The sequence below is a fragment of the Cyprinus carpio genome, chromosome B8, assembly GCF_018340385.1.
Source record: "Cyprinus carpio isolate SPL01 chromosome B8, ASM1834038v1, whole genome shotgun sequence".
NCBI classification, from domain to species: Eukaryota; Metazoa; Chordata; class Actinopteri; order Cypriniformes; family Cyprinidae; genus Cyprinus; species Cyprinus carpio.
Window position 1 is genome coordinate 19,736,472 of NC_056604.1, and position 23,158 is coordinate 19,759,629.

Below are 23,158 nucleotides of genomic sequence, written 5' to 3' on the forward strand. Positions count from 1 at the left end.
GCAGAGGTGTATAAGAGAGCGCTCCTGTTTGATGGGATCAGTGTTCGGGTTCTCTGCGCATGTGCCGGACTGACTTCTCAGGATGCTGCTGTCACTGCTGCCGCTGCCACTGCTGCTGCTGCTGCAATGCTCTGAAACGAGTGAAGCCACCGATCCGTAAGAGACTTTATGATTATTATCTTCACTAATACCAGATAACACAAGGTAGAGAGTAACGAAGAAAACCACAGGTTGAGGACCAGACGAATGTCTTCCCCAACACTATAGCAGACACTGATGAAAAGTTTAGGACAAGCGTATTTTTGTGTTCTCACATGCGACACACTGTAAACATTTTATTTTAGATTTGAGGTCATTTTTTTGCCCTTTTTTTTTTTCAATTGAATTTATCATGACAGCCGGGACTCGAACTCGGGACGCCCATTGAGCAATGACGCTGTGTTTTTGGCACGCTGCTCACGAAGCTATTGACGCTGACTGATTTGTGGTGAATACTTACTGGAAGAGAGACACAGTAATGATGTTGCAAGCATTATGGGAAGAATTTTGGTGACCGTAACTAAAATATGCCGTTTCAGCTATTACATCTGTGAGTTAAAGAAATATTGGCCTATCCAACAACAATAAAAACATAAAGAGACAGACAGCACATTAGCCAATGTTTCCAATGTCGGGCCAAAAGCGGGCATGCTAGTGTGTGCCAGGGCCAGTTGCGTTTCCATTGTCACTTCCGAGGCTTGATCGTGCCTCGTCTGGGCTTCCTCGGGCCAACGGCCAGGTTTTTTTGGCCCGCCGAAAACCTTGGGCCAAAGCGGGCCACCTCGGGCATGAGGAGTGGCTATGAACAAAGGCGGAGTTAATCCACATCTGGAGAGCATCAGCGCTGCAGATTATTTCATATAGTTAAAAGCTATAACACCAGAATTAAGGACTTTTGAAATAATTTTAGCTCAAAACACACTTTCAGACAGCAGGGAGTGTTTGAAATAACTTCTGTTTGAGATCCGATGTGGATTATGATCACCATACAAGGCAGACATATTTATAAGCGATGCAAAAGTCTATGCACTAGCCATTACCATAGTAAACATGGTGGATCAGTTATTATTTTGATCACTTACTACTAATGGTTCTTATTATTATCAATACTGAAAACAGTTTTTGCTAATATATATATATAATATATATATATATATATATATATATATATATATATATATATATATATATATATATATATATATATATATATATATATATATATATATATTGGAAATCCTTTTTCAGGATTATACAAAAAAAAAACACCATTTACTTGAAATATAAATAATTTGTTATAAGTATAAATGTCTTTACTGTCACTTAAATCAATTTAACACAATCTTGTTGAATAATTAAATTAATGCTTAAATAATTAAATAAATCATTAATTAATTTATGTTTTTTTAATCTTATCCTAGACTGAATGGTAATGTTACACATTTTCCACCAAAAATATGAAGCACCACAACTATTTTCAACATTGGTAAATATCAGAAATGTTCCTTGAGCAGCAAATCAGCATATTAGGATGATTTCTGAAAGACCAATAGAAAGGCACCATAAAAACAATCCACATTCTGCACTACATTCCAAGTCTTCTAGAGCAGAGCAAAACATTGTGTCATATGGACTGATATTATAGCCATTTAACCTTAGCGAAACTGTCCCTCTAAGAGATTTAATTCTTCTAAATTATTTACTATTTGTTATATACAGCAGGAAAGACAAATTGTAATGTTAAGAAATATGTCAGTTATTCATTGATGTTAATGTTAAGATTTTCAAAAAAAAAAAAAAAAAAAAATGCCTTTTTATTTCTGTATTGTGTTATATTTTCATGTTAGTAAGTGGTGTTAAAAATTGCTCGAGCTGGTGGGTTTATGTTGTGGTGTGTTGCAGACCGGGTGTGGTGGGCTGCTCTGTTCCAGAAAGATCAGGACCACTTTTTAGCCCCAGTCTAACCCTGCACACAAACACAGAATACCATCAGTATCACACATAACACTAATTAATGCTAAACTAATAACTAAAAATACAAAAAAGAATCAATGTATAGAATAGAATGTATGTGCACGGAATTCTGGGAATGCCCAATAAATTATAAAACTTTACCTTTTATTAGTTTGCTCACCAAGACTGCATCAAAAATTCAGAAAAAAGCGATAATATTGTGAAATATTATTACAATTTAATAGATCTGTTTTCTATTTGAATATGTTTTAATTTATTATTTTGATGGCAAACTGAAGCAGGATTAAATAATAATAATTAAATAAGTACAGCCTTGGGGACTTTGAGACTTCTTTCAAAAACATTATATATATATATATATATATATATATATATATATATATAAATTTTTTTTTAATTCTAAGGTTATTTCTATAGGTGTCACATTTATACAGCACCAACCACTTTCTCAACGGTTACCCTTTTTTTTTTTCTGTAAGTGCACTCTTCCATAAAGAAACCCAGTGAAGATTCCAGACACATAGAACTTCCAAGTCACTTCCTCAACTGTGTATTAACCCAAAACAACCTTAGGCTCATGCAACACTAAACTCATGCTTTTAAAACCATTTTATTGTCATTGGATGCTTTATGCAAGTCTCTGAATGTATTTCTTTGTGTTTTGTCTTCTTTCAGCATATACTTGGTGACAGTCACATCCCAGGCAGTGGGTGGCAACACAGAGACTCTGTGTGCACATATCCATGAGCCCAAAGAAACACTTTCTATAGTGGTAACTTTGAGGAATGACGATCGCTACCTGACCATTCTACAACAGGGCTCCATTAATAATAATTTCTACAAATGTGTTAATTTTAAGGTCAGTGAACTCAATATACTGGAGCATAGCTTCTTCCTATACATTGTGTGTGCACAAAACATATAACATGACATTAAGGTTAAAGGGCCTTTCCAAAATGAGACATATTCATTTGCAAGTAAAACCCTAAAACTTGCATTTATCATTCATCTTGCATGTAATTTCCACTACTGAATTGTTCGGCGATCACTGCAGTCTTGATGATGCTTTCAACCCTATAGTTTGCAGTCTGTAAGTGGAGTTAAACACTCAGTATTTTCTTGATTTGTATTTTCCAGGTCCCTGTAGTCACTGTAAAGTCTGTGGCATCCATAGATGTTGCAATCCTAGGGGCTGAAACATCCCTGAAGAAAACCACTGAGATCCTCATAAATCCCCCCCAAAATCTTCTTTTCATCCAATCAGACAAGCCTATATATAAGCCTGGACAAACAAGTAATGTCTTTGTAAATTCTTCCAAAAACAGTTAAACAGTTGTCAGTGCTCTGTCCGCATTGTATACTGTTTGTGTTAATATTGTGTCTCAATGTTTTTCTTCCCCAGTTAAATTTCGCATTGTGTCTCTGGATTCCAATCTCCTGCCTCACAATCAAGTGGTAAATTTAATTTAATTTATGTGAAAATTCTTTATTTTATTTTATTTTATTTTTTCAGTTGAAGTGCTGGCAAAATATATTTATACTCTTTTGATCTAACTAAACTAATTTTCTTCTCTCTGACTCTTGCAGTTTGGAACTGTAGAACTCCAGGTAAAAGCCTTAAAGAAGCCATGATCTGTTCATTGATTGTTACTTTACTTAAATGCGAGTTGATTCCACTGTAGGCTCTTTTATTATGTGCCGCTCTTGTTTAGGACCCTAATTCAAATCGCATTGGTCAGTGGTTGAATCAGACCACAAGGATTGGCATTTTGGATCTGTCCCACTCCATGTCTCCAGAAGCTGCTCAGGGTTTCTACATGATCACTGCTTGGGATGATAAGAACCAAAAAATATCACACACCTTTGAAATTAAAGAATATGGTCAGAACCAGGATTCAACTTTTGTCAGTCCAATACTGATCAGCTTTTTAGGTGTAAAATTTTTGAAAGTATTTTTTTTTCCACGTCTCTTTCAGTTCTGCCAAAATATGAAGTGAACATCGATTTTCCGTCCATTATAACCTCGCAGGAGGAAGAGGTCACTCTGAAAGTTTGTGCTAAGTAAGATAGATAGATATATATATATATATATATATATATATATATATATATATATATATATATTTTTTTTTTTTTTTTTTTTTTTTTTTTTACAGATAATATTTATTTCTTTGCAGACAAATGAGATGCATACCTGTGTTACAGTACCATGTTCACTGATGAAATACTTTTTTTCCCCAATGTCTTTAGATACACTTATGGCAAGCCTGTGCTGGGGTCTGTGATTGCTGAAGTGTGTGGGCAAAGCTATGATTACTATGATTGGAGACCTGATTCTGATCCTGACGTATGCAAGAAATATTCAATGATGGTGCGTTGCCCTTTGCACACACAAAACTGTTACCTTTTGGGCTTGTAATCCTAAAAACACTGCATTAATCCTCCTTAACATATATCTTAGGGTCCCAATTACAATTAAATTAATAACAATGAGCTGATATTACTGTATTGTAGTATTCAATATAACTGTGCCACTGTCGTTTAGGACCCTTATTCAAATCGCATTTAGGCAACTTCCATAATGCTTGTCGGTGCTTTTGGCAGTACACTTCAAGTTAAAATGTTAAAGTCTTTAACCATATTTCAAAGACAACAGAAGTAATTACGAAATTACATATAACACTTTTTTAGTGTATATATATATATAATAACTGAAACTATAAAACATTCATCATTTCATTTAATCACATTCAGTTTGCACTTAAGTGTATTCTTACAACTCCAATTCCAAATAAGTTGGAGCGCTTTTTTCCAACTTTTTGGAATTAAGGTTATATAAAGTACATTTACACTACCAGTCAAAAGTTTTTGAACAGTAAGATTCTTAATGTTTAAAGAAGTCTATTCTGCCCACCAAGCCTGCATTTATTTGATCCAAAATACAGCAAATTGTTTTATTAAATAAGTTATAAATATTTTTACTATTTATAATAACAGCTTTCTATTTGAATATACTTTAAAATGTAATTACTTTCTTGATCAAAGCGAAATATTCAGCATCATTACTCCAGTCTTCAGTGTCACATGATCCTTCAGAAATCGTTCTAATATGATGATTTTCTGTTCTAGAATTATTATTATTATTATTATTATTATTATTATTATTATTATTATTATTATTATTATCATCATCATCATCTGTATTTAAAACAGTTGAGTAATTTTTTATTTTTTTTGGATTCTTTGATGAATAGAAAGATCCAAAGACCAGCATTTATCTGAAATAAAAATCTTTTGTAACATTATACACTATACCATTCAAAAGCTTGGAGTCAGTATAATTTATTATTATTATTATTATTATTATTATTATTATTATTATAGAATCGTAGAATTCTAGAAATTAATACTTTTATTTAGCAAGGATGCTTTAAATTGGCCAAAAGTGATGATAAAGACATTTATAATGTTACAAAAGATTTCTATTTCAGATAAATGCTGTTCTTCTGAACTTTCTATTCATTAAAGGAACCTGAAAAAAAAAATCTACTTAGCTGTTTTCAACATAATAATAATAATAATAATAATAATAATAATAATAATAATAATAATAATAATAATAATAATAATAATAATTTATTTTATTTAATTATTTTATTTTATTTTATTTTATTTTATTTTATTTATTTTTCTAAACAGCAAATCAGAAAATGAGAATGATTTCTGAAGGATCATGTGACTGGAGCAATGATGCTAAAAATTCAGTTTTGAAATCACAGGAATAAATTACATTTTAAAATATATTCCAATATAAAGCAGTTATTTTAAATAGTAAAATATTTCACAATATTACTGCTTCTGCTGTACTTTGGATCAAATAAATGCAGACTTGGTGAGCAGAAGAGACTTCTTTTAAAACATAAAAAATCTTACTGTTCCAAAACTTTTGACTGGTAGTGTATATATTTCTGTTATGAGTATGTCTTTAACATTAGATGTATGCCAAAGTGTACTTTTTCACAAGGGTCCATATTGCAACATACTGTATTTTAGAAGTCTAAATAACCATTTTCTTTTCATTATTATTCATTCAGACTGACAAGACTGGCTGTGGGTCTCAGGTGATACATGTGACAGAATTTGGCATAAGTTCCAGGGGGTATTTTACAGTGAATTGTAATGTGGAAGAGACCGGAACAGGTGAGAATATAAAACAAACGGCTGTTGTCCATTTTTATTCTCCAAAACAGAGTAATGAAAGATGGTCTTCTGTTCCTCCAGGGATAACTATGCAGGATTCTGCCTCAGCTGAGTTTACCAAGGTTTATGTCAATGTTAACTTTGAGGACACACCAGATTCATACAGGCCTGGCATGCTCTTTAACGGAAAGGTAACAGCTAGCTTGAAGTCATAAGCTTTGCTACTAATTATTGAGTGAATGCTCCAAAAGTAACTCTACAATCCACGTGTGTTTTTATAATCATCTTCATGAAAAGTTCATAACTGTACGATAACTGCTATTTATGTCTGACTTTGAATAATGCAATATTAATATTGTGTACATGAAAAGTTTGTGAGCTTTTTTTTTTTCTTCTTTTTTTAACAGTGTGTGGTCACTAATTCACAATCCAAACCAATCATAAATGAGACAGTGTTTGTAAAGGCATATTATGGTTATGAAAGTGTCAGTGTGATCCTGAAGACAGATGTCAATGGTATTGTCTACTTCTCCTTCAACACTCTGGATTGGTCAGAACAATCTGTGTCATTACGGGTTAGTAGGGTTTTTGTTTTCTAACATGATGTTTATATATGTAATTCAGGTATAGATTTTCAAACTCTTTTTTTTTTATTAGGTCTATTATATGGGAGAACAGACTGATTTTCAGGATTATGCATATAACCCATCAGCCTATTTATACGTCAGACCCTTTTACTCCAAAAGCAAAAGTTTCCTGATGTTGACGAAGGCTCCAGGGAAGCTCAGCTGTAACAGTGATGCTACAGTGATGGCCAGTTACATCATTCAGGGCAATGCACTGAAAACAGGCCAGAAAACCTTGGACTTCTTCTACATTGTACGTTTAACACTGACACTCTTTTTTTTTTTTTTTTTTTTTTTTTTGCCTATCAATTGCTTTGTCATTTGTTTGTTTGTTTTTTCATACTGTACTTTTTCATACTGTAACTTTTTTTAGAGATTATTTTGGTAAATAGTCCAGACTTTTAATATACTGACCATTTTTTGCTTCCATATTATGAAAATAATTAGCAGGACTGTACTATCTGTGGTTTTCTTGAAGGTTTCCTAAATCTTGTAGCCGTTATCACAAAGGAGAAATAAAAATAAAACCCACAATGCTAGGAAAGCTGTTTATGCATCACATAAATTGTCATACAGTAATCATCTACCTGCACTCCAGGTCTTGTCCAGAGGAAGCATGGCTCAAAATGGTCGTCTGTCTGTGAGTGTGAATGCTGAGAAAGGTAAACAGCTCTTTTACATTAACAATCACTTTGTTGTCTTATTGTCTAAGTGTATCTTTACGGTGTGTATTGTGCTTCAGCATGCGCTTTTTTGTTTCCGAACAAAAACACATTTTGTTTTCATAAAAGAAAACACAGGAGAACTGACTTTCACAATGAAGAAGACGGCAGCTCTGACTCCATACGCTCAGGTGGTGGTTTACACAGTTCTTCCCAATGGAGAAGCTGTAGCAGACAGTATGGATTTCCCCATTGAAGAATGTTTGCCAAACAAGGTCAGAAAATCCCACATAAAATCTTATTTTAGAACTCAATGTGCCCTTTAAGCTTTTAACCTTAATTTTTTTTTTAAAGCATTCATTCATTCTTATCTTTAATGTGTGATGAGAGCATTACTGTGCTTTTACAGGTGTCCTTAAAGTTCTCATCTCCCACTGAACTACCTGGAGAGAGGACATCTCTTAACCTGGAAGCCAGCCCTGGCTCCTTGTGCTCTGTGCGGGCCATTGATGAGAGTGTGCTGCTGTTGAAACCAGAGGCCGAGCTGGATGCAGCCACTGTATGTTAAACCATAATGTACATTACAACTATGACTAGTAGATAATCTTTATTTATGTGAGATGGGTCAGGGATGTAGCACTATATAAGTATCAATTTTGAGTAATTTGCAGAAAATGAGTTATATGCGCTTCTTTCATAATAAGCATGTTTTTCGCAATGAAAATTCATTTTTAATGTTTTTTTTTTGGAAGTAAAAGTTAAAATGTCAGTGTGAAGTAAAAAATGTTAGTGATACAACTGTCCTGATATTATATTGAACAAAAAAAATCCCGATTAATTTCAGGTGATTTTTTTTATAAGAAACTTTTAAGTAGATTAACATATTCTTTTATATCAATTAATATTTTAACAATATTATAAATATATTTTAAATATTTAAACTAAATTGATTTTCAATTTGTTAATTAAAAAATGTCTACATGTATTTTTTTTATAGAAATACTATAAATAATAATAGAAATAAATTATATGACATTTCATTATTTGAAAAAGAAAATTTAACATAATTCACTGCTTATTCAAATAAAAAAAACTCATATGAGGTCGGGAAAAAATATATATATATTATTTTTATTTTTTTATTTTTTTACTTGGTGAGCACACCACATGACATTAAGAAATATTTTTATTTTAAAAATATTTAAACATTATTTTAATATAAAAAAAAAACATTTTAAAAAATATTGCTTCAGTGCTTATTAATATTTTGAAAAACAAAATTAATATGGTGTAATGTAAATAAGTTATTATTAATTCTTACTTGGTGGCTACACTACATGACATTTTTAGAATCATTAAATTGTAATTTTGCCAAAACAAGGCACACGAAGAACAGGTGAGAGCAATTAGACAAAAAAGGACTCCACAAGGGCTTACAAGAGGGTGTGGTGAAGAGAAAACAAGGAGGAGGGGCTAGAGAAGCATATGGCTGACAAAAACAACAAAGCCATGTGCTATCACAAGACAAGTATATGACAATACTTGTACAAGTAATGAAGACAAGTATAGACACATGAAACAAAGACAAAACAAACAGGGTGTCAGGGCAGAACCCTGACAAATTTAAATTTTTTAATAGGAAATTGCCTTGTCACTGCAACTGCTCAATAACTGTTATTATTCTACAGGTCCTTGGAATGTTACCAGTTCAGATTTTGTCAGGTTACCCATACAATATTGAGGAGTGGGAGCCTAACCCCTGCCCATATCCCGAAAGGGTATTCGGGTTTGCTGTAGGGGCAAGGCGCAAACGCTCCCGCTTCTATTACCCTCAATACTACAACAACTTCGACGACAACGACGTCTACAATATCTTCAAAGTAAGACACACAACACGTCCCATTTCTCATGAGGTCCTCCAGTATCTCACTGTACACTATTCATCTTGCACACAGTAACAAACTGCAACTTTTGCTTTTTTCTAGGGAGTTGGAATCAAAATCGCTACCAATTCTGATGTGAAAGCACCTGTTGTTTGTGCTTATTCTGGGCCAGTGTATATGATGGGCCCGATTGGTATAGGTTATGGGGAGGGAATGTCTATGTTTTGTAAGTATTGATTTTTTTTAGGATTTGGAAATGCCCTTTTTATCTGATTTTATTTACAAACTATCAATTCAAACAGCTACTATGGAAGAAAGTGGGCCTGTGGATTTGGTCGAGCCAGAGATGAGGCCAGAGATGAGGCCAGAGATGGGGCCAGAGATGGGGCTTGGTCCAAATGTGGAAAAACGTACTCAGAAGATACGCAAATTCTTTCCAGAAACCTGGATATGGGATCTGATACCTGTGGGGTATGTATTTTGCACCATGGCGTTACTGTACTGTATATCCTACATTACAGTCCTTTTTAATTATGCAGACAAAAATGTAACAACTGCTTCAGAGCTTATTCATATTTTAAAAACTTTTTTGAATATAAAATTCATAGTTTTTTCATTGACCAGGAAATCAGGATATGTAGACCTTGCAAAGACTGTCCCGGACACTATTACTAAATGGGCAGCAGGGGCTTTCTGCACATCCCGTGTCGGGTTTGGAGTGGCCCCCAAGACTGATCTCACTGCTTTCAAGCCCTTCTTTGTGAGCCTCACCCTCCCTTACTCTGTTATTCGTGGGGAGACGTTCACTCTCAAAGCTACTGTGTTCAACTACCTCCCCAAATGTATCATGGTAAGCCCCCATAATGTATTTTCATGCCAAACCTGGAGCGTCTTTCAAATAATAAATATTAAAGTCACTCCCTCAAAAAAACCGTACAAATCTCTGTCTTTTAATAAAGGTGAAGGTCACGCTGGCAGACTCACCACAGTTCACCGCTCAGCCATGCAGAGGCTGCACTTACACTCAGTGTGTTTGTTCTGAAGAGAGCAAAACCTTCCAGTGGACTGTTGCACCCTCTGAACTGGGTAAGCCAGATGCTTTGACTTCTGCATGAGCAGTCATTGTGTCACAGATTTGTTTACTATTGCAGGTCTTTACTATAGTGTGTGTGTGTGTTTTACAGGAAAGGTGAATATTACAGTGCGCACTGGGGCGGTGCGGAGCAAAGTACTGTGTGACAATGAAGTGGTGACATTGCCAGACAAAGGCAGAACTGATACTGTGATGCAGAGCGTTCTGGTGGAGGTACGTGATTGTATGTAACTGTATGTGAGCTTTCAGAAACCATGTGACTCACTCTTCAACATCAATAAGCCAACAAGTCAACAGGAAATAAAAACGTACTATAATCACTTTTTTTAATACATATTTCTGGTCATAACTGTGTTGAAAAAACACTTAGCTATTTAATATAGCTATTATATAGCTAACATACCCATTAAATATAGCTATTTGGGTATTGTTTTGAGTCTTAAAATCTATCTTTCTATCTATAAATTTGCTTTTTGTTTTGCTTCGCTTTAAAACTACAATTGACACTGTTATTACTCGCATTTCTCAGGCAGAGGGAACCGAACAGTCAGTCACTCAGAATGAACTCATCTGCTTAACAGGTTTGTGGCATTACAGTGTGTTGTGTTGTCTATTAAAAAAGGAAAACATAAAGAATTTCAATTATTCCAACTTTAACAGAAGCTAATATGTCATTTACCACATACCACAGACAATAATTTTGACATTCAGTGTGTAAAAGTAAACAAGAATCCTGTTTACAGTAATGCATTTACACTGAAAGTCTATGATGCTAGGTATTGCACTGGATAAATGATAAATTTACTCAACATTTCAAAAAGGCTTTAACAAAAAAGCTTCCAATTCCAGCTTTTAAACCCTGTGTAGTATTCCCAGATAAAGAAAATGATTTTCCATGGTAAAGTACATTATGATTTGTACCTGATTTTTTTTTTTTTTTCTCTGTTCTATTAGACCAGCCACAGGAGACATCGGTCTCTCTCACTCTGCCCACAGTCTTTGTCAAGGATTCTGCCAAAAGCTTTGTCACTGTTCTAGGTGAGCCTAAAAATATGCTGGCAGAATTTCTCCATAATATAAGTATAAATATTTGAAATACAACAGAATTGCTCTCATTGAGTAGTTTTCAGTTTTTAATCATACTGATGGTTATATTGCTTTTTTGGCCACAGGTGATCTTATGGGTCGTGCTCTGAAGAACATCGGTGATCTGTTGGCTATGCCATATGGCTGTGGAGAGCAGAACATGCTGCGTTTTGCGCCCAATATCTACATCCTTCAGTACCTGGAGAGCAGCGGGCAGCTCACTCCTGAGATTAAAGACCAAGCCATAACCTTTCTGGAGAGCGGTGAGGAAAACTGCTGTGAAATTCTGATTATTGTGTATCTTACCGTGCAGTAAATACTATTTAGAAATACAAATGTTGGAGTATTTGATTCCTGGCAAAAATTAGAAAATTACTGTTTGCAGTCTGTTTAGTTTTTAGTTTATTTTTATTTTTATTTTTAGTTAAACTCGTAAAACAACAATATACCAACTTACAGACAATTAATTGAAGTTTTTTTTTTTTTCAAACTAACTCGCCACAGAGCTGATGACTGATTGATAGAATCATCAATTTCAAAGTGATAAATTGTCATTTAATGACAGAAATATTGAACTCTGATAAATAACTTTAATGATATTAACTTGCATTTTTATATCAAAAAACAAAAGGTCCAGGTGTCCCACTTTTCAGCAGCCCAGTATATCAGATTTTACTTTTTTTTTTTTTTTGCAGGCTACCAGAGAGAGCTGACATACAAGCATGATGATGGATCTTACAGCGCTTTTGGGAGGAATGATCCTTCTGGAAACACCTGGTGAGTGTGGCACTGAGCTAAATGAAATCATTCTGTCACTTTACTTATCCTAGTCCACATAGAATTACTGAAAAGTATTAAGGCAGATTTACTGAATTATGGGTATTTGACAGCAATTTCTGTTGCTTGTGTGTCCAGGTTAACCGCATTTGTGATGAAGTCTTTCAGTGGAGCAAAGAAGTATATATTTATAGATCAGGCCAACATCGACCAGGCAAAGAATTGGCTCGGTCAACAACAGCAGAGCAACGGCTGCTTCGCCTCTGTGGGGAAACTCTTCAATAACATGTTGAAGGTGAGGATCCTTTTAGGTCCTGCATGTGGTTTTATCTGGTCTAGCTGGTCTCCCGACTTGTCAGGCTAAAAGACCAGCTAAAGACTAGCTTGGTTAAGCTAGAAGACCAGATGAAAGTCCAGCTTAAGCTAGACCAGATGAAAGTCCAGCTTAAGCTAGACCAGATGAAAGCAGTTTAGACTGGTTTAGATGTTGTTGTTGTTGTTGTTGTTGTTTTAGCAGGGATATTCTGACAGTGCACCTGGACTGAACATTGGTATCTGTAGGGCTTTTTTTCTTTTGCTTTCAGTTTGCAGGAGGAGCTAAATTGTGTGATTAGCCTACCATGTATTATGAAATAGGAGTGTTTGTGTTTGTTTGTAGATGTGTGAGAGGACTATTGGGAGCTGAGATCCCTGATGCTTTAATATTATACTGTGTGTGTGTGTGTGTGTGTGTGTTTGTGTGTGTGACCATGGACCACAAAACCAGTCATAAGGGTCAATATTTTGAAATTGAGATTTATACATCATCTGGAAGCTAAATAAATAAGCTTTGCATTGATGTATGTTTGTTAGGATAGGAAGTATTTGGTCGTTATACAACTACTTCTTGCTAATCTGGAATCTGAGGGTGCAAAAAAATCAAAATATTCATAAAATCACCTTTAAAGTTGTCCAAATAAACTTCTTAGCAATGCATATTACTAACCAAAAATTAAGTTCTAATATGTTTACGTTAGGAAATTTACAAAATATCTTAATGGAATATGATCTTTAATTATTATCCTAATGATTTTTGGCATAAAAGAAAAATCAATCATTTTGACCCATACAATGTATTTTTGGCTATTGCTACAAATATATCCGTGCTACTTATGACTGGTCTTGTGGTCCAGGTTCACATAGTTTTATCTTTTGCATTTGAAATATCTTAAAACAAGTTTTAACATTTACAAGAAGTATATAGATCAAATATGTGTATCTTTACATATGATTATGGTTGAAAAATTTAGGTTCATTAATTTTTTTTATTTTTATAAATGTATACTTTTATTCTGAAAGTTTGCATTAAATTGACTGAAATTGACAGTACATACATAAAAATGTCACGAATAGATTAAAAATAATTAGCTGTTCTTTTGAAGTTTCTGGTACTTTAAAGAATCCTGGAGCGGTTCCACCAAAATATTAAGCAGCACAACTGTTTACAACATTATTATTAATAATACATGTGTTTTGAGCAGCATCTCTAAAATCTCTCGATGCTTAGGAAAGAACAAAATAAGTAATGATTAGAGCTTCAAACATAATAAATAAATAATAAATAGAAAACTGCTCCTTACTCCGGTGGTTCTGGATTTCACACTTTGGAAATGTCTGTTAATTGACAATAAAGTGGGGAGATTGAAATTCTGAGGGTTGGAATGATCTGTGATGATGCTTCTGCTTTCCCAGGGTGGCGTCAATGACGAAGTCACTCTCTCTGCGTACATCACTGCTGCGCTGCTGGAGTTAGGCATTCAGGAAACTGTAAGTAAAACCCTCTTTATGGGTCCTAAGAGATGGACTCTCACAGATAAATTATGGACTAGTCACAGATAAATTAAAATCAGTCAAGTCAATAGAGATAATGTGACGAATGAAGGAAGAAAACATTCATCTTGTCTTTTGTGTGCTTTGTAAGATCCCGTGGTGGCAAAAAGTCTTGCGTGTCTGAAGGAATCTTCCCATAACATCGACAACACATATGTGACCGCCTTGCTGTCCTACACATTCACTCTTGCTGGAGATGAAGAGATGAGACAGACCCTCCTCTCCAATCTGGACAAGCAGGCTAAGAGAGAAGGTACCATTCAAATTTAGATTAAATAAGACAAATAACCATACTAAAATACTTTTTAAGGATTTGCAAAATGTATATTTTCCAAAAAGATTTTTATATATATATATATATATATATATATATATATATATATATATATATATATATATATATATATATATATATATATATATATATTTGTATACATATACATTACATTACTATATATTAAATAGAAAAGCTCCTATATTTTTTATTTTTCATAAAGGCCTTTATATTTTCTTTGCCAAATTAAATATTTAGCTTTTAATGAATTAATTTACTTTAATTATTTCAATTATTAATTAAATTCAGAATTGCTTTATATAGTACAGAACCCCACACGTGAGCTGCAAAAAGAAATGACCATGAGTTAAGAATTTTTTTTCCCATAACTTATTCATTTGTGACCACATTTTATTAATTTGTTCTCTCGTTTTAGTTCAGTTGTGGCCACTACTTACTAATTAGTTCACATGTTTTAATTTCGTTTTATTGTGGTCAGAATTTAACTAAACCGAGGAAATGAATCGTTAATTCACTGCCATAATATCTTGTAATATCTTTTTTTCTCCATGTCATGTGCTTTGTATAGCACTTTTTAACAAAAATAGAAACTCCCTAAAAAGAAATACAATAAGGCATAAACTACTGTATAGAAATTGTAATGTAAAGGCGAAAACCCAGAAAAAATCATAATAATAAAAATACAATTTCTTAAAAAAAAAGAAAGAAAAAAAAAATTAAAAAAAAAAAACACTGCAAATTAAATAAGGAACTTGTTAACTTTTGAACAACTTTTTGCTGGTTTATTTTTTATTTTTTATTTTTTTTTGTGTACCCCCAGTACAAATTTCTCTGGGCCCCAGTTTGAAAACCCCTGATCTAGATTATCCTGCTGCTTTTAATAAAAACCACAATCACCATCCTTCAATGTTCCAGTTTTCTTGCCCTGGTTATTTCAGGTGTGGGACGGTATTGGACTCTGGCTAATAATGCACAACCGATGGGGTCTGTGGAGGTAGAGACGAGTGCCTATGTGTTGCTGGCGCTGCTCTCTGGACCCTCACTGCCTGGATTTGGACTGAACTACTCTGCTGGCATCGTGCACTGGCTAAGCAAGCAGCAGAATGCGAATGGAGGCTTCTCCTCTACACAGGTAATGTTATTTATCTCATGCAGCTTTTTTAAACCCTCTGAGTCTTTATAGTGTGTTTTAATATTATTGACTCTAAGTGGTGTCGCTCCCTCTCTTTCTGTGAACAGGATACTGTAGTAGCACTCCAGGCACTTGCTAAGTACAGTGCTGCCACCTACAATGCAGAAGGATTCATTAGCATAACCGTGACCTCCCCCTCAGGCCAGAGAAACCAGTTCACCGTGAACCAGGACAACAGGCTGCTTTACCAGGAGAAACAGCTGCAGGAAGCTACTGGCACATACGAGCTCAGGGCAGAAGGCAAAGGCTGTGTGTTTGTGCAGGTCTGTGCACTGCCTCTTTTGATACACATTTTGAGTCCAAGAAATAGTTCATCTAGGAATGAATGTTTTCATCATGTACTCACCCTCATGTCAGTTCAAACTTGTGTGATTTTCTTTCTTCAATGGATCAGAGGAATTACATAAGGATGCGTAATGTGTATAAAAGTGATATAAATTGCCTCGTCTTTGACAGTATTGTGTGTTTTTTGTCTCTCAGTTTGCCTTGCACTACAATATCCCGCCCCCTCCAGACTCTTTGGCCTTCGAAATCAAAGCAAATACTGGGGTTTGCAGCAACACAGAGAACCCAGCTTTTACATTAACCACTACTGTAAGGTGAGCCACACCTCTATTTAAAAAACCAGTTACAATTACCGTCTTCATTCAGGGAAACAGCCATTAATGCATACAATACTTTCAACATGTGATTTTTTTTTGCACAAATGTAATTTAATTTTTATCATTATTTATCATTCTTTTAAATACTTACTACTGTATGCATGCTGACATTATTTAAAGGGACATTATCATGTCCTTGCAAACATGTATGACTTTGTTTCTTCTCTGAAACAAACAAACAAAAAAGAGACACAGCTCTTTTCCATTCCAAAAAAAAAGAAAAAAAAAAGAAAGAAAATTGTGGCCAAGCATTAGCTTAAAAAAGTAATTTAAATACTACAAACTAGCAAAAAGTATCATCAATTTTTAATTGGATGTTAAAAAAAAAAAAAAAAAAACTCATAATAAAAATATCATAATAAACATGAAATACATACACTATTGCTCAAAGATTTGGGGTCAGTAAGAATTATTTTTTATTTATTTTTTATTTTTTTGAAATAAAGAAAGAAATTACTCATCAAGTACGAGTAAGATTTGCATTGCTGAAAAGTGGCAGTAAAGACATTATAAATGTTACAAAATATTAATATTTCAAATAAATTCTGTTTCTATTCATCAAGGAATCCTGAAAAAATATAACATAAAATACACAGCAAAAATATAAATATAAAAGAATTACATACATAAACACTTTTACATATGAACAATAAGCAAAAATAAATAAATAAATAAATAAAATAAAATACAGAACACCGTCACATATTTATATCAAAACTCTTATGACATCTAATTTCTAGTAAGTCATTCAAATAATACTTTTAAAACTCAATTGATGATAATATTAAATAATTAAATAAAACAGTAAATTAATAAATCAAGAAAGAATGAGGATTATGTAAAAGGGTAAGTAATATATTTTGTGTTATAGTACATACTTTGATTTTAAGGGTTCCCTTACTTTTCAAAATGTGTATTTTTCTTTTGATTTCATATGATATCCTTTCCATAGAGTGTACCTTAGAAACTAAATCTAAACAATCACTTATAGCTGCGGATTCTTGCCTTCCCTGAAAATTAGTTTTTGCTTTAAAAGCTTAATTCTCAAAATTCTAAATAAGTATAACTCATCTTTACTAAGTAGCATATGTCCTACTGTATACCCAAAACTATATTTTGCATCTTTTTTATATTTGATTTCTTAAGATTTTTTTCTATTACATGTATTACGTCTGTCCAGATTTTTTTATTATTATTATTACTATTCTACAATATATGAGTGCAACTTCTCCAACATCCTGAAGATAAATCATTATATTTGGAAGATACTCCTGGTGTTATGAAATATTGCATACTAATTTTCCAAGCATACTGTTGCCAATATGGAGATTGCTTAGTCCTTAGATTTTCTTTTAAACTTTGTTTCCAATCTCCTTCTGTTATTTTATTGTCTAATTCAATTTCCCATTTTGTCTTAATATTATATAAACCCCCATCCTTAATTTCTTTGAATATATAATTCATTCGTCCTATCAAATTATCTAGTCTATTATCTAGTCTACTAGTCTAGAGGCATATAACATATTCCAAATCTTCTAAATTACTCACATCACTCACATAACTAATAAAACTAATAAATTTAAAAAATTTAAAAAAATAATTTCCCAGACAATACATATTTTTTCTCTATATTCTCAAATGTCACCATCTCATGGTCTCCATAAATTTGATCAAATCTTTTAAGTCCTTTGTTAGCCCAAACCTTAAAGACATCATCAAAAGTATTTGGTTTAAAATCTGGATCTCTTGCTATTTCTCTTAAACAAACCATCACCTGATCACTGATTTTCATCACTCTGCAAATTCTTCTCCAACACTTAAAAATTTCATCGATACAATAATAACTGGTATTTACCCAGAATGTACTAATTGCATCGAATGGCCCAGTTTCCATATCCATGTAACCTATCCATCTGACTCTATAGGGAAAGAATGAAGAAAGATTTAGCGTACATTATGGCCCTAATAGACTCTTTGCTGTCTGTCAGACTACATACAGAACAATGTATGATTGCGAACCCTCTTTGTGATTGTTGGAACGATTGTATTACAGGTATAGCGGCACACGAGAGGAGACCAACATGGTGATCATTAACGTCAGGCTCCTGTCTGGGTTTAAGCCGGATGAGACGTCTCTGCAGGCTGTGAGTGACACTTGAACGGCTCTGGTCCTCTTTTGATCAAGTTGTGCAACCAGCATTTGATTCATTTTCATTCGCTCCTCTGTCTCCACAGCTGAGGGAAGACCCCACCATCAAACGTCTGGATCTGGATGAGGATCGTGTCTTTTTCTATTTGGATAGTGTAAATGTTTTATTCAAATACCTTGAGGAGTTGAAAACCTTTTTGGGATTGCAGATATTTTGACAATATAAGCGATAAACTGACCCTGATTACTTAAAGGAATAGTTCAGTCCAATCAAGATATTGACAAGTTTTTTTCTTCATCAGAACAGAGTTGGAGAAATGTAGTATTGCATCACATGCTCTGCAGTGAATGGGTGCCGTCAGAATGAGAGTCCATACAGCTGATAAAAACACTCCAGTCCACGAGTTAACATCTTGAGTTGTGAAAAGCTGCACGTTTGTAATAAATCCATCATTAATCTGGAGTTGTGTTTATTGCTTGTGGATTATTGGGATGTTTTCATCAGCTTTTTGTACTCTCATTCTGACAGCACCCATTCACTGCAGAAGATCCATTTGTGAGCAAGCAATGTCATGCTAAATTTCTCTAAAACTGTTCATATGAAGAAACAAATTTTAGTTTTGGGGTGAACTATTCCTTAAACACATTCTTTTATGTCCATCCCCAATAAAAAACAAATCTCTCCTTAATCATAATTTAATAACTTTCTCTTCCTTTCCAGTTGAAAAAGAATGAGGAGAAGTCCATCAGCCTGAAGCTTGTGCAGGAAGTCCTGGTGCAGAACTTGAAACCAGCTGTAGTGAACGTCTATGACTATTACAAGACCAGTACGTGTTTGTTCATCACTGTGGACTCTGAAGAGTCTGAAATAAAATACAATATGAGGTTTTTATTATAAACCCAGCAAAATATAATAAATAAAAATCAAATAAATAAAATTGGGAAAACCTATTTCCCTTTTAATGTTTAAGACTTTCATTTTTTATAAATCTTAGTTACATCATGATATAAGCATTGCGTAATTGTGCTTTACAAGCCTTATTTACTCTTAACCATAATGCATTTTAAATTTTATTGAGGCAAGCTCATGAATGTAGTGCACAAAAAAACTAGGTTGTGTTTCTGTTCCTCCAGGTGAACTGTCTATGACTGACTACACATCCCCATGTGTGTAAAAACCACTGTAAGTACAGTAATTCTTTTTTTAGTTTTAAACACAATTTTATCTAAAACTCTATTTGTATATTTTAATAATTGTACTAATACCTGAATCCATAAAGACATTTACATGTCAAAGAAATAATAAGATTTTTTTCTTGAGCACCAGATCATCATATTAGAATGATGTATGAAGGACAGATATGAATATGTGATGCTGCTTGATAAAAGGTTGATTGAGCTATTGTTTTTCAGGGGATGATCAGAAGTGCTTAAGACTGAAGAACTGTAAACTGGAATATATGGCAAGACGGATTTAATACTGACACCTTTTCTGTTCTTCTAAAATCTTATTGTTTTCTTAAATACGTCTAAATAAATCTGTCATTTCTGTAATATGCAGTTTAGTTGCTATTGAACAGTTTGACAGTTTCTGCATCTGAAATATTTGTGTCTGGTGATTATTTGTTATCTAGATTTATTATTACGGTACATATGCAAATATCTGGATCTTATAAGAATATATTAAATCCTAGTTTCAAGTTTTAAATCGTTCCCTACCCAGTTATGTATTTTGAAAAAAGTGCATCTGCCAGTTGCAAATGTTTACAATAGTATGTCAGTTTTCCAGTCTGTAATCCAAAATATTACATTTCAAAGCACTCTATATTTTCGAACTGTAGTAGAACTGATATGTTGGTGTGGATCATTTCAACTCTTCTTCTGGTTTAGTACCTAAAGTTTTAAACATGGCTTTATCACCAACACATGAAAGCTGCTTTCAGACATTTTGTTTGCTGTTGTAACACCCAATAAGTGTTTAAAAGTAGCACAGTTAAAAACGGTTTCCAAACCACTCAGATGCTTGATATCTCTGCTTAGCAAAAAGTATTCATCTTTTAAAATGCCTGTTAATTTCAGTAATATCATTTTAGAATCAGTAGTTTCATTTTAGATTTTTTTTTTTAAAGCAGTTTTATGTGTGATATAACAACATAAGGAATATCTTTAGTTCTAAATGACAGATTATGGTGAGTTTGGACTTTTCAACTGAATTTTCTAAAAATAATGTCATGCAATTTTCCACAATCTATGCATGTTTCAAACTAAAGTGCCACATGAAAGATACAGTTGTTTGTTGTTGTTTTTGCTGCGCCTCACTTGTGGCCAGTCTGGTTTTATGTGTTATAGTTCTGTGAGGAATATATTTAGATGATGGATTATGGTGAGTTTGGACTCTTTTTAATAAAAAGAATTTTCTGAAAATAATGCTGTGCCATTTTCTCTGTTATATGCATGTTTCATGAAGTTACAAGCGAAAACGCTTTTTTGCTAAGTTACATGTCGCCTAGAGTTTTATGTGTGTTATGAATTCACTTATTATTAAAAAAGGACTTAAAGTTGTTGGTACTTTAACACCACTACTGTTAAATCCAGTTGGAAGTTAGTACTTATTTGTAGCATATATAGCTGAGAGAGAGAGAGAGAGAGAGAGAGAGAGAGAGAGAGAGAGAGAAATCCTGTTAGAACTGGAAAGAGCTGAAACATTATAGAAAACAATCACAGATGTGAATTTTGATGCAGCTTTGGACTGTTTGTTTTTAATATAACAGACAAGAAAAACAGAAAGTGTTGCTCTCAGCAGCCCTGCTGAAATGTGTGTTATTCCTCGGCAGAAATGTTCTTTCATTTGTTTGGAAAGCAGTGGACTGTTGAGATATTTTCCCTGTTTTTTGCTCTCATTACGCATGAGTTATCGGAATCCTATCAAAACTTATCATTGCTCTGAGCATTGGGAAAATACTTATGAAAAGGCTGTCAACAACAGCAGTCCCCATGGGCATGTGCTCTGCCATAAAACTAAAATCATTTGTTGGAATCATTCTTTTATTCTCTTGTGCATCACAATTTTTTAATAAAAATAATTATTTCACTCATTCTGTAAATTAATTTGTGTTTCAGGATAACTTTTTAAAAAGAGAAACGACATTGAATCTCTAGCAATAAATAGTATGCAATAGCGTTTTATTGCACCCAATACTGCAGAATTATTATTGCATTAATTTTAGCTTTTTCAAAAATAAAATTCTATCACTAAAGACTAATTTCCTGTGCAAGGTCAGAGTACGTGTACAATATTCGACAAAAACACTAATCATTTGTTTCCTGTTCTGGCCCTTTTCCTGTCCAGACCCAGTGTTAGGAAACAACCCAGTAACCTGAACCCATAACATGCACTTACATTTATTATTCTAACTAATGCCTTTAAGAGTCACTCAGAAAAAGGCCTGATGACATCACCCAATGCCCCAGGTGATGCTGATATAAGCCATAAAAGGCGGAGGCCTTTAAAAGTAAATAAAACCCTTCATCTGGCCCACTGTGATTTCAAACGGCACACATGAGCAACTATTTTCTTATTTCAGCTTTTATTTATTTTTATGTGTGTGATCCATTGCTCAGTTGAATTTTGTGGGTAGTTGTCATTTCTTACTCAAGTAAATATTTCTTTAGGAAGGTGTATTTGTGAATGTTATTATTTACACATAGCTTAAATTGTTAACTATTAAATATTTCCACCAATATTTCCCAGGAAAAAAGATACAGTTCTTTGAATAGTTTTTGGCTTTTCATTAAAATTCGAACAGTAAACAATTTATGAAACGTGAAAAAGGTCAGTATGATTAATATTGTTTTTGAAATAAGTATTTTACACTCACCAAGGGTGCATTTATTTGATCAAAAAATACAATTAAATAGTGATACTTCAAAATATAATTTGAATTTTAAATAATTCTTCTCTATTTGAATGTATTTTAAAATGTAATTTATTCCTGTGATGCAAAGCTGATTTTTGAGCGCCATTACTTCAGTCTTCAGTGTCACATGATCCTTCAGAAATCATTCTAATCTGCTGATTTGCTGCTTAAGGAACATTTCGTATTATTATCGATAATGAAAACAGTTGTGCTGTTTCATTTTTGTTTTCTTTGAGAAAAATTCAAGTGAACAGCCTGTATTTGAAATAGAACATTACAGAACTATTATTTAGAATATTATAAATATCTTTGCTGTCACTTTTGATCATTTAATATATCCTCGCTGAATAAAAGTCCTAATAAAAGCCTATTCATTTCTTTTAAAAATATTTTCTTATTATTTTTGAATGTTAGTGTACTGTGCAAAATGTTATTAATAATATTAATTTAAATTTATAACATTTAAAGCATCTGATAACTTGACCCGTTTTTGAATATATGCTAGTATGATTTAATTGCATATACTGAGATTTTGTAATAGTTTACAACTTCCTTGTAATAACTCCCAGTGTAATAACCAATTTCCCCAACGTTTTAACAAATATAAAATCTGATCCGCAGGTCAAAAACACTGAGAAAATCAAATACACATTTATTTAATACATTAACCAACCCACTCTCCATAAATTGGGTCAAAAATAGGGTGTACTATTACATTTCTCTCTATGACATGC

General features: G+C 33.3%; 1 protein-coding gene and 1 long non-coding RNA gene across 2 annotated transcripts in view; one reads left to right on the forward strand and one right to left on the reverse strand.

Moving 5' to 3' along the window:
• On the forward strand, window positions 1–20,110 carry LOC109094906 (alpha-2-macroglobulin-like protein 1). Its single transcript, XM_042730033.1, has 36 exons — window positions 1–156; window positions 2,689–2,872; window positions 3,151–3,307; window positions 3,416–3,468; window positions 3,601–3,621; window positions 3,726–3,894; window positions 3,990–4,074; window positions 4,264–4,384; window positions 6,108–6,213; window positions 6,295–6,404; window positions 6,621–6,788; window positions 6,871–7,092; window positions 7,438–7,501; window positions 7,631–7,776; window positions 7,911–8,060; window positions 9,190–9,381; window positions 9,487–9,610; window positions 9,687–9,855; window positions 10,009–10,234; window positions 10,344–10,470; window positions 10,569–10,690; window positions 11,007–11,058; window positions 11,432–11,515; window positions 11,650–11,826; window positions 12,259–12,340; window positions 12,479–12,635; window positions 14,072–14,146; window positions 14,300–14,462; window positions 15,443–15,636; window positions 15,744–15,959; window positions 16,177–16,295; window positions 18,412–18,502; window positions 18,594–18,662; window positions 19,229–19,334; window positions 19,642–19,690; window positions 19,921–20,110. Exons 1-35 carry the CDS (start codon window positions 83–85, stop codon window positions 19,680–19,682), a joined length of 4,416 nt encoding a protein of 1,471 aa, XP_042585967.1. The 5' UTR covers window positions 1–82; the 3' UTR covers window positions 19,683–19,690; window positions 19,921–20,110.
• The window catches only part of LOC122138257, an 11,858-nt gene continuing 6,672 nt past the window's right edge, over window positions 17,973–23,158 (reverse strand). The window contains exon 2 of the long non-coding RNA XR_006155455.1: window positions 17,973–19,370. This is a non-coding gene — a long non-coding RNA (uncharacterized LOC122138257). The remainder of the gene's footprint in view (window positions 19,371–23,158) is intronic.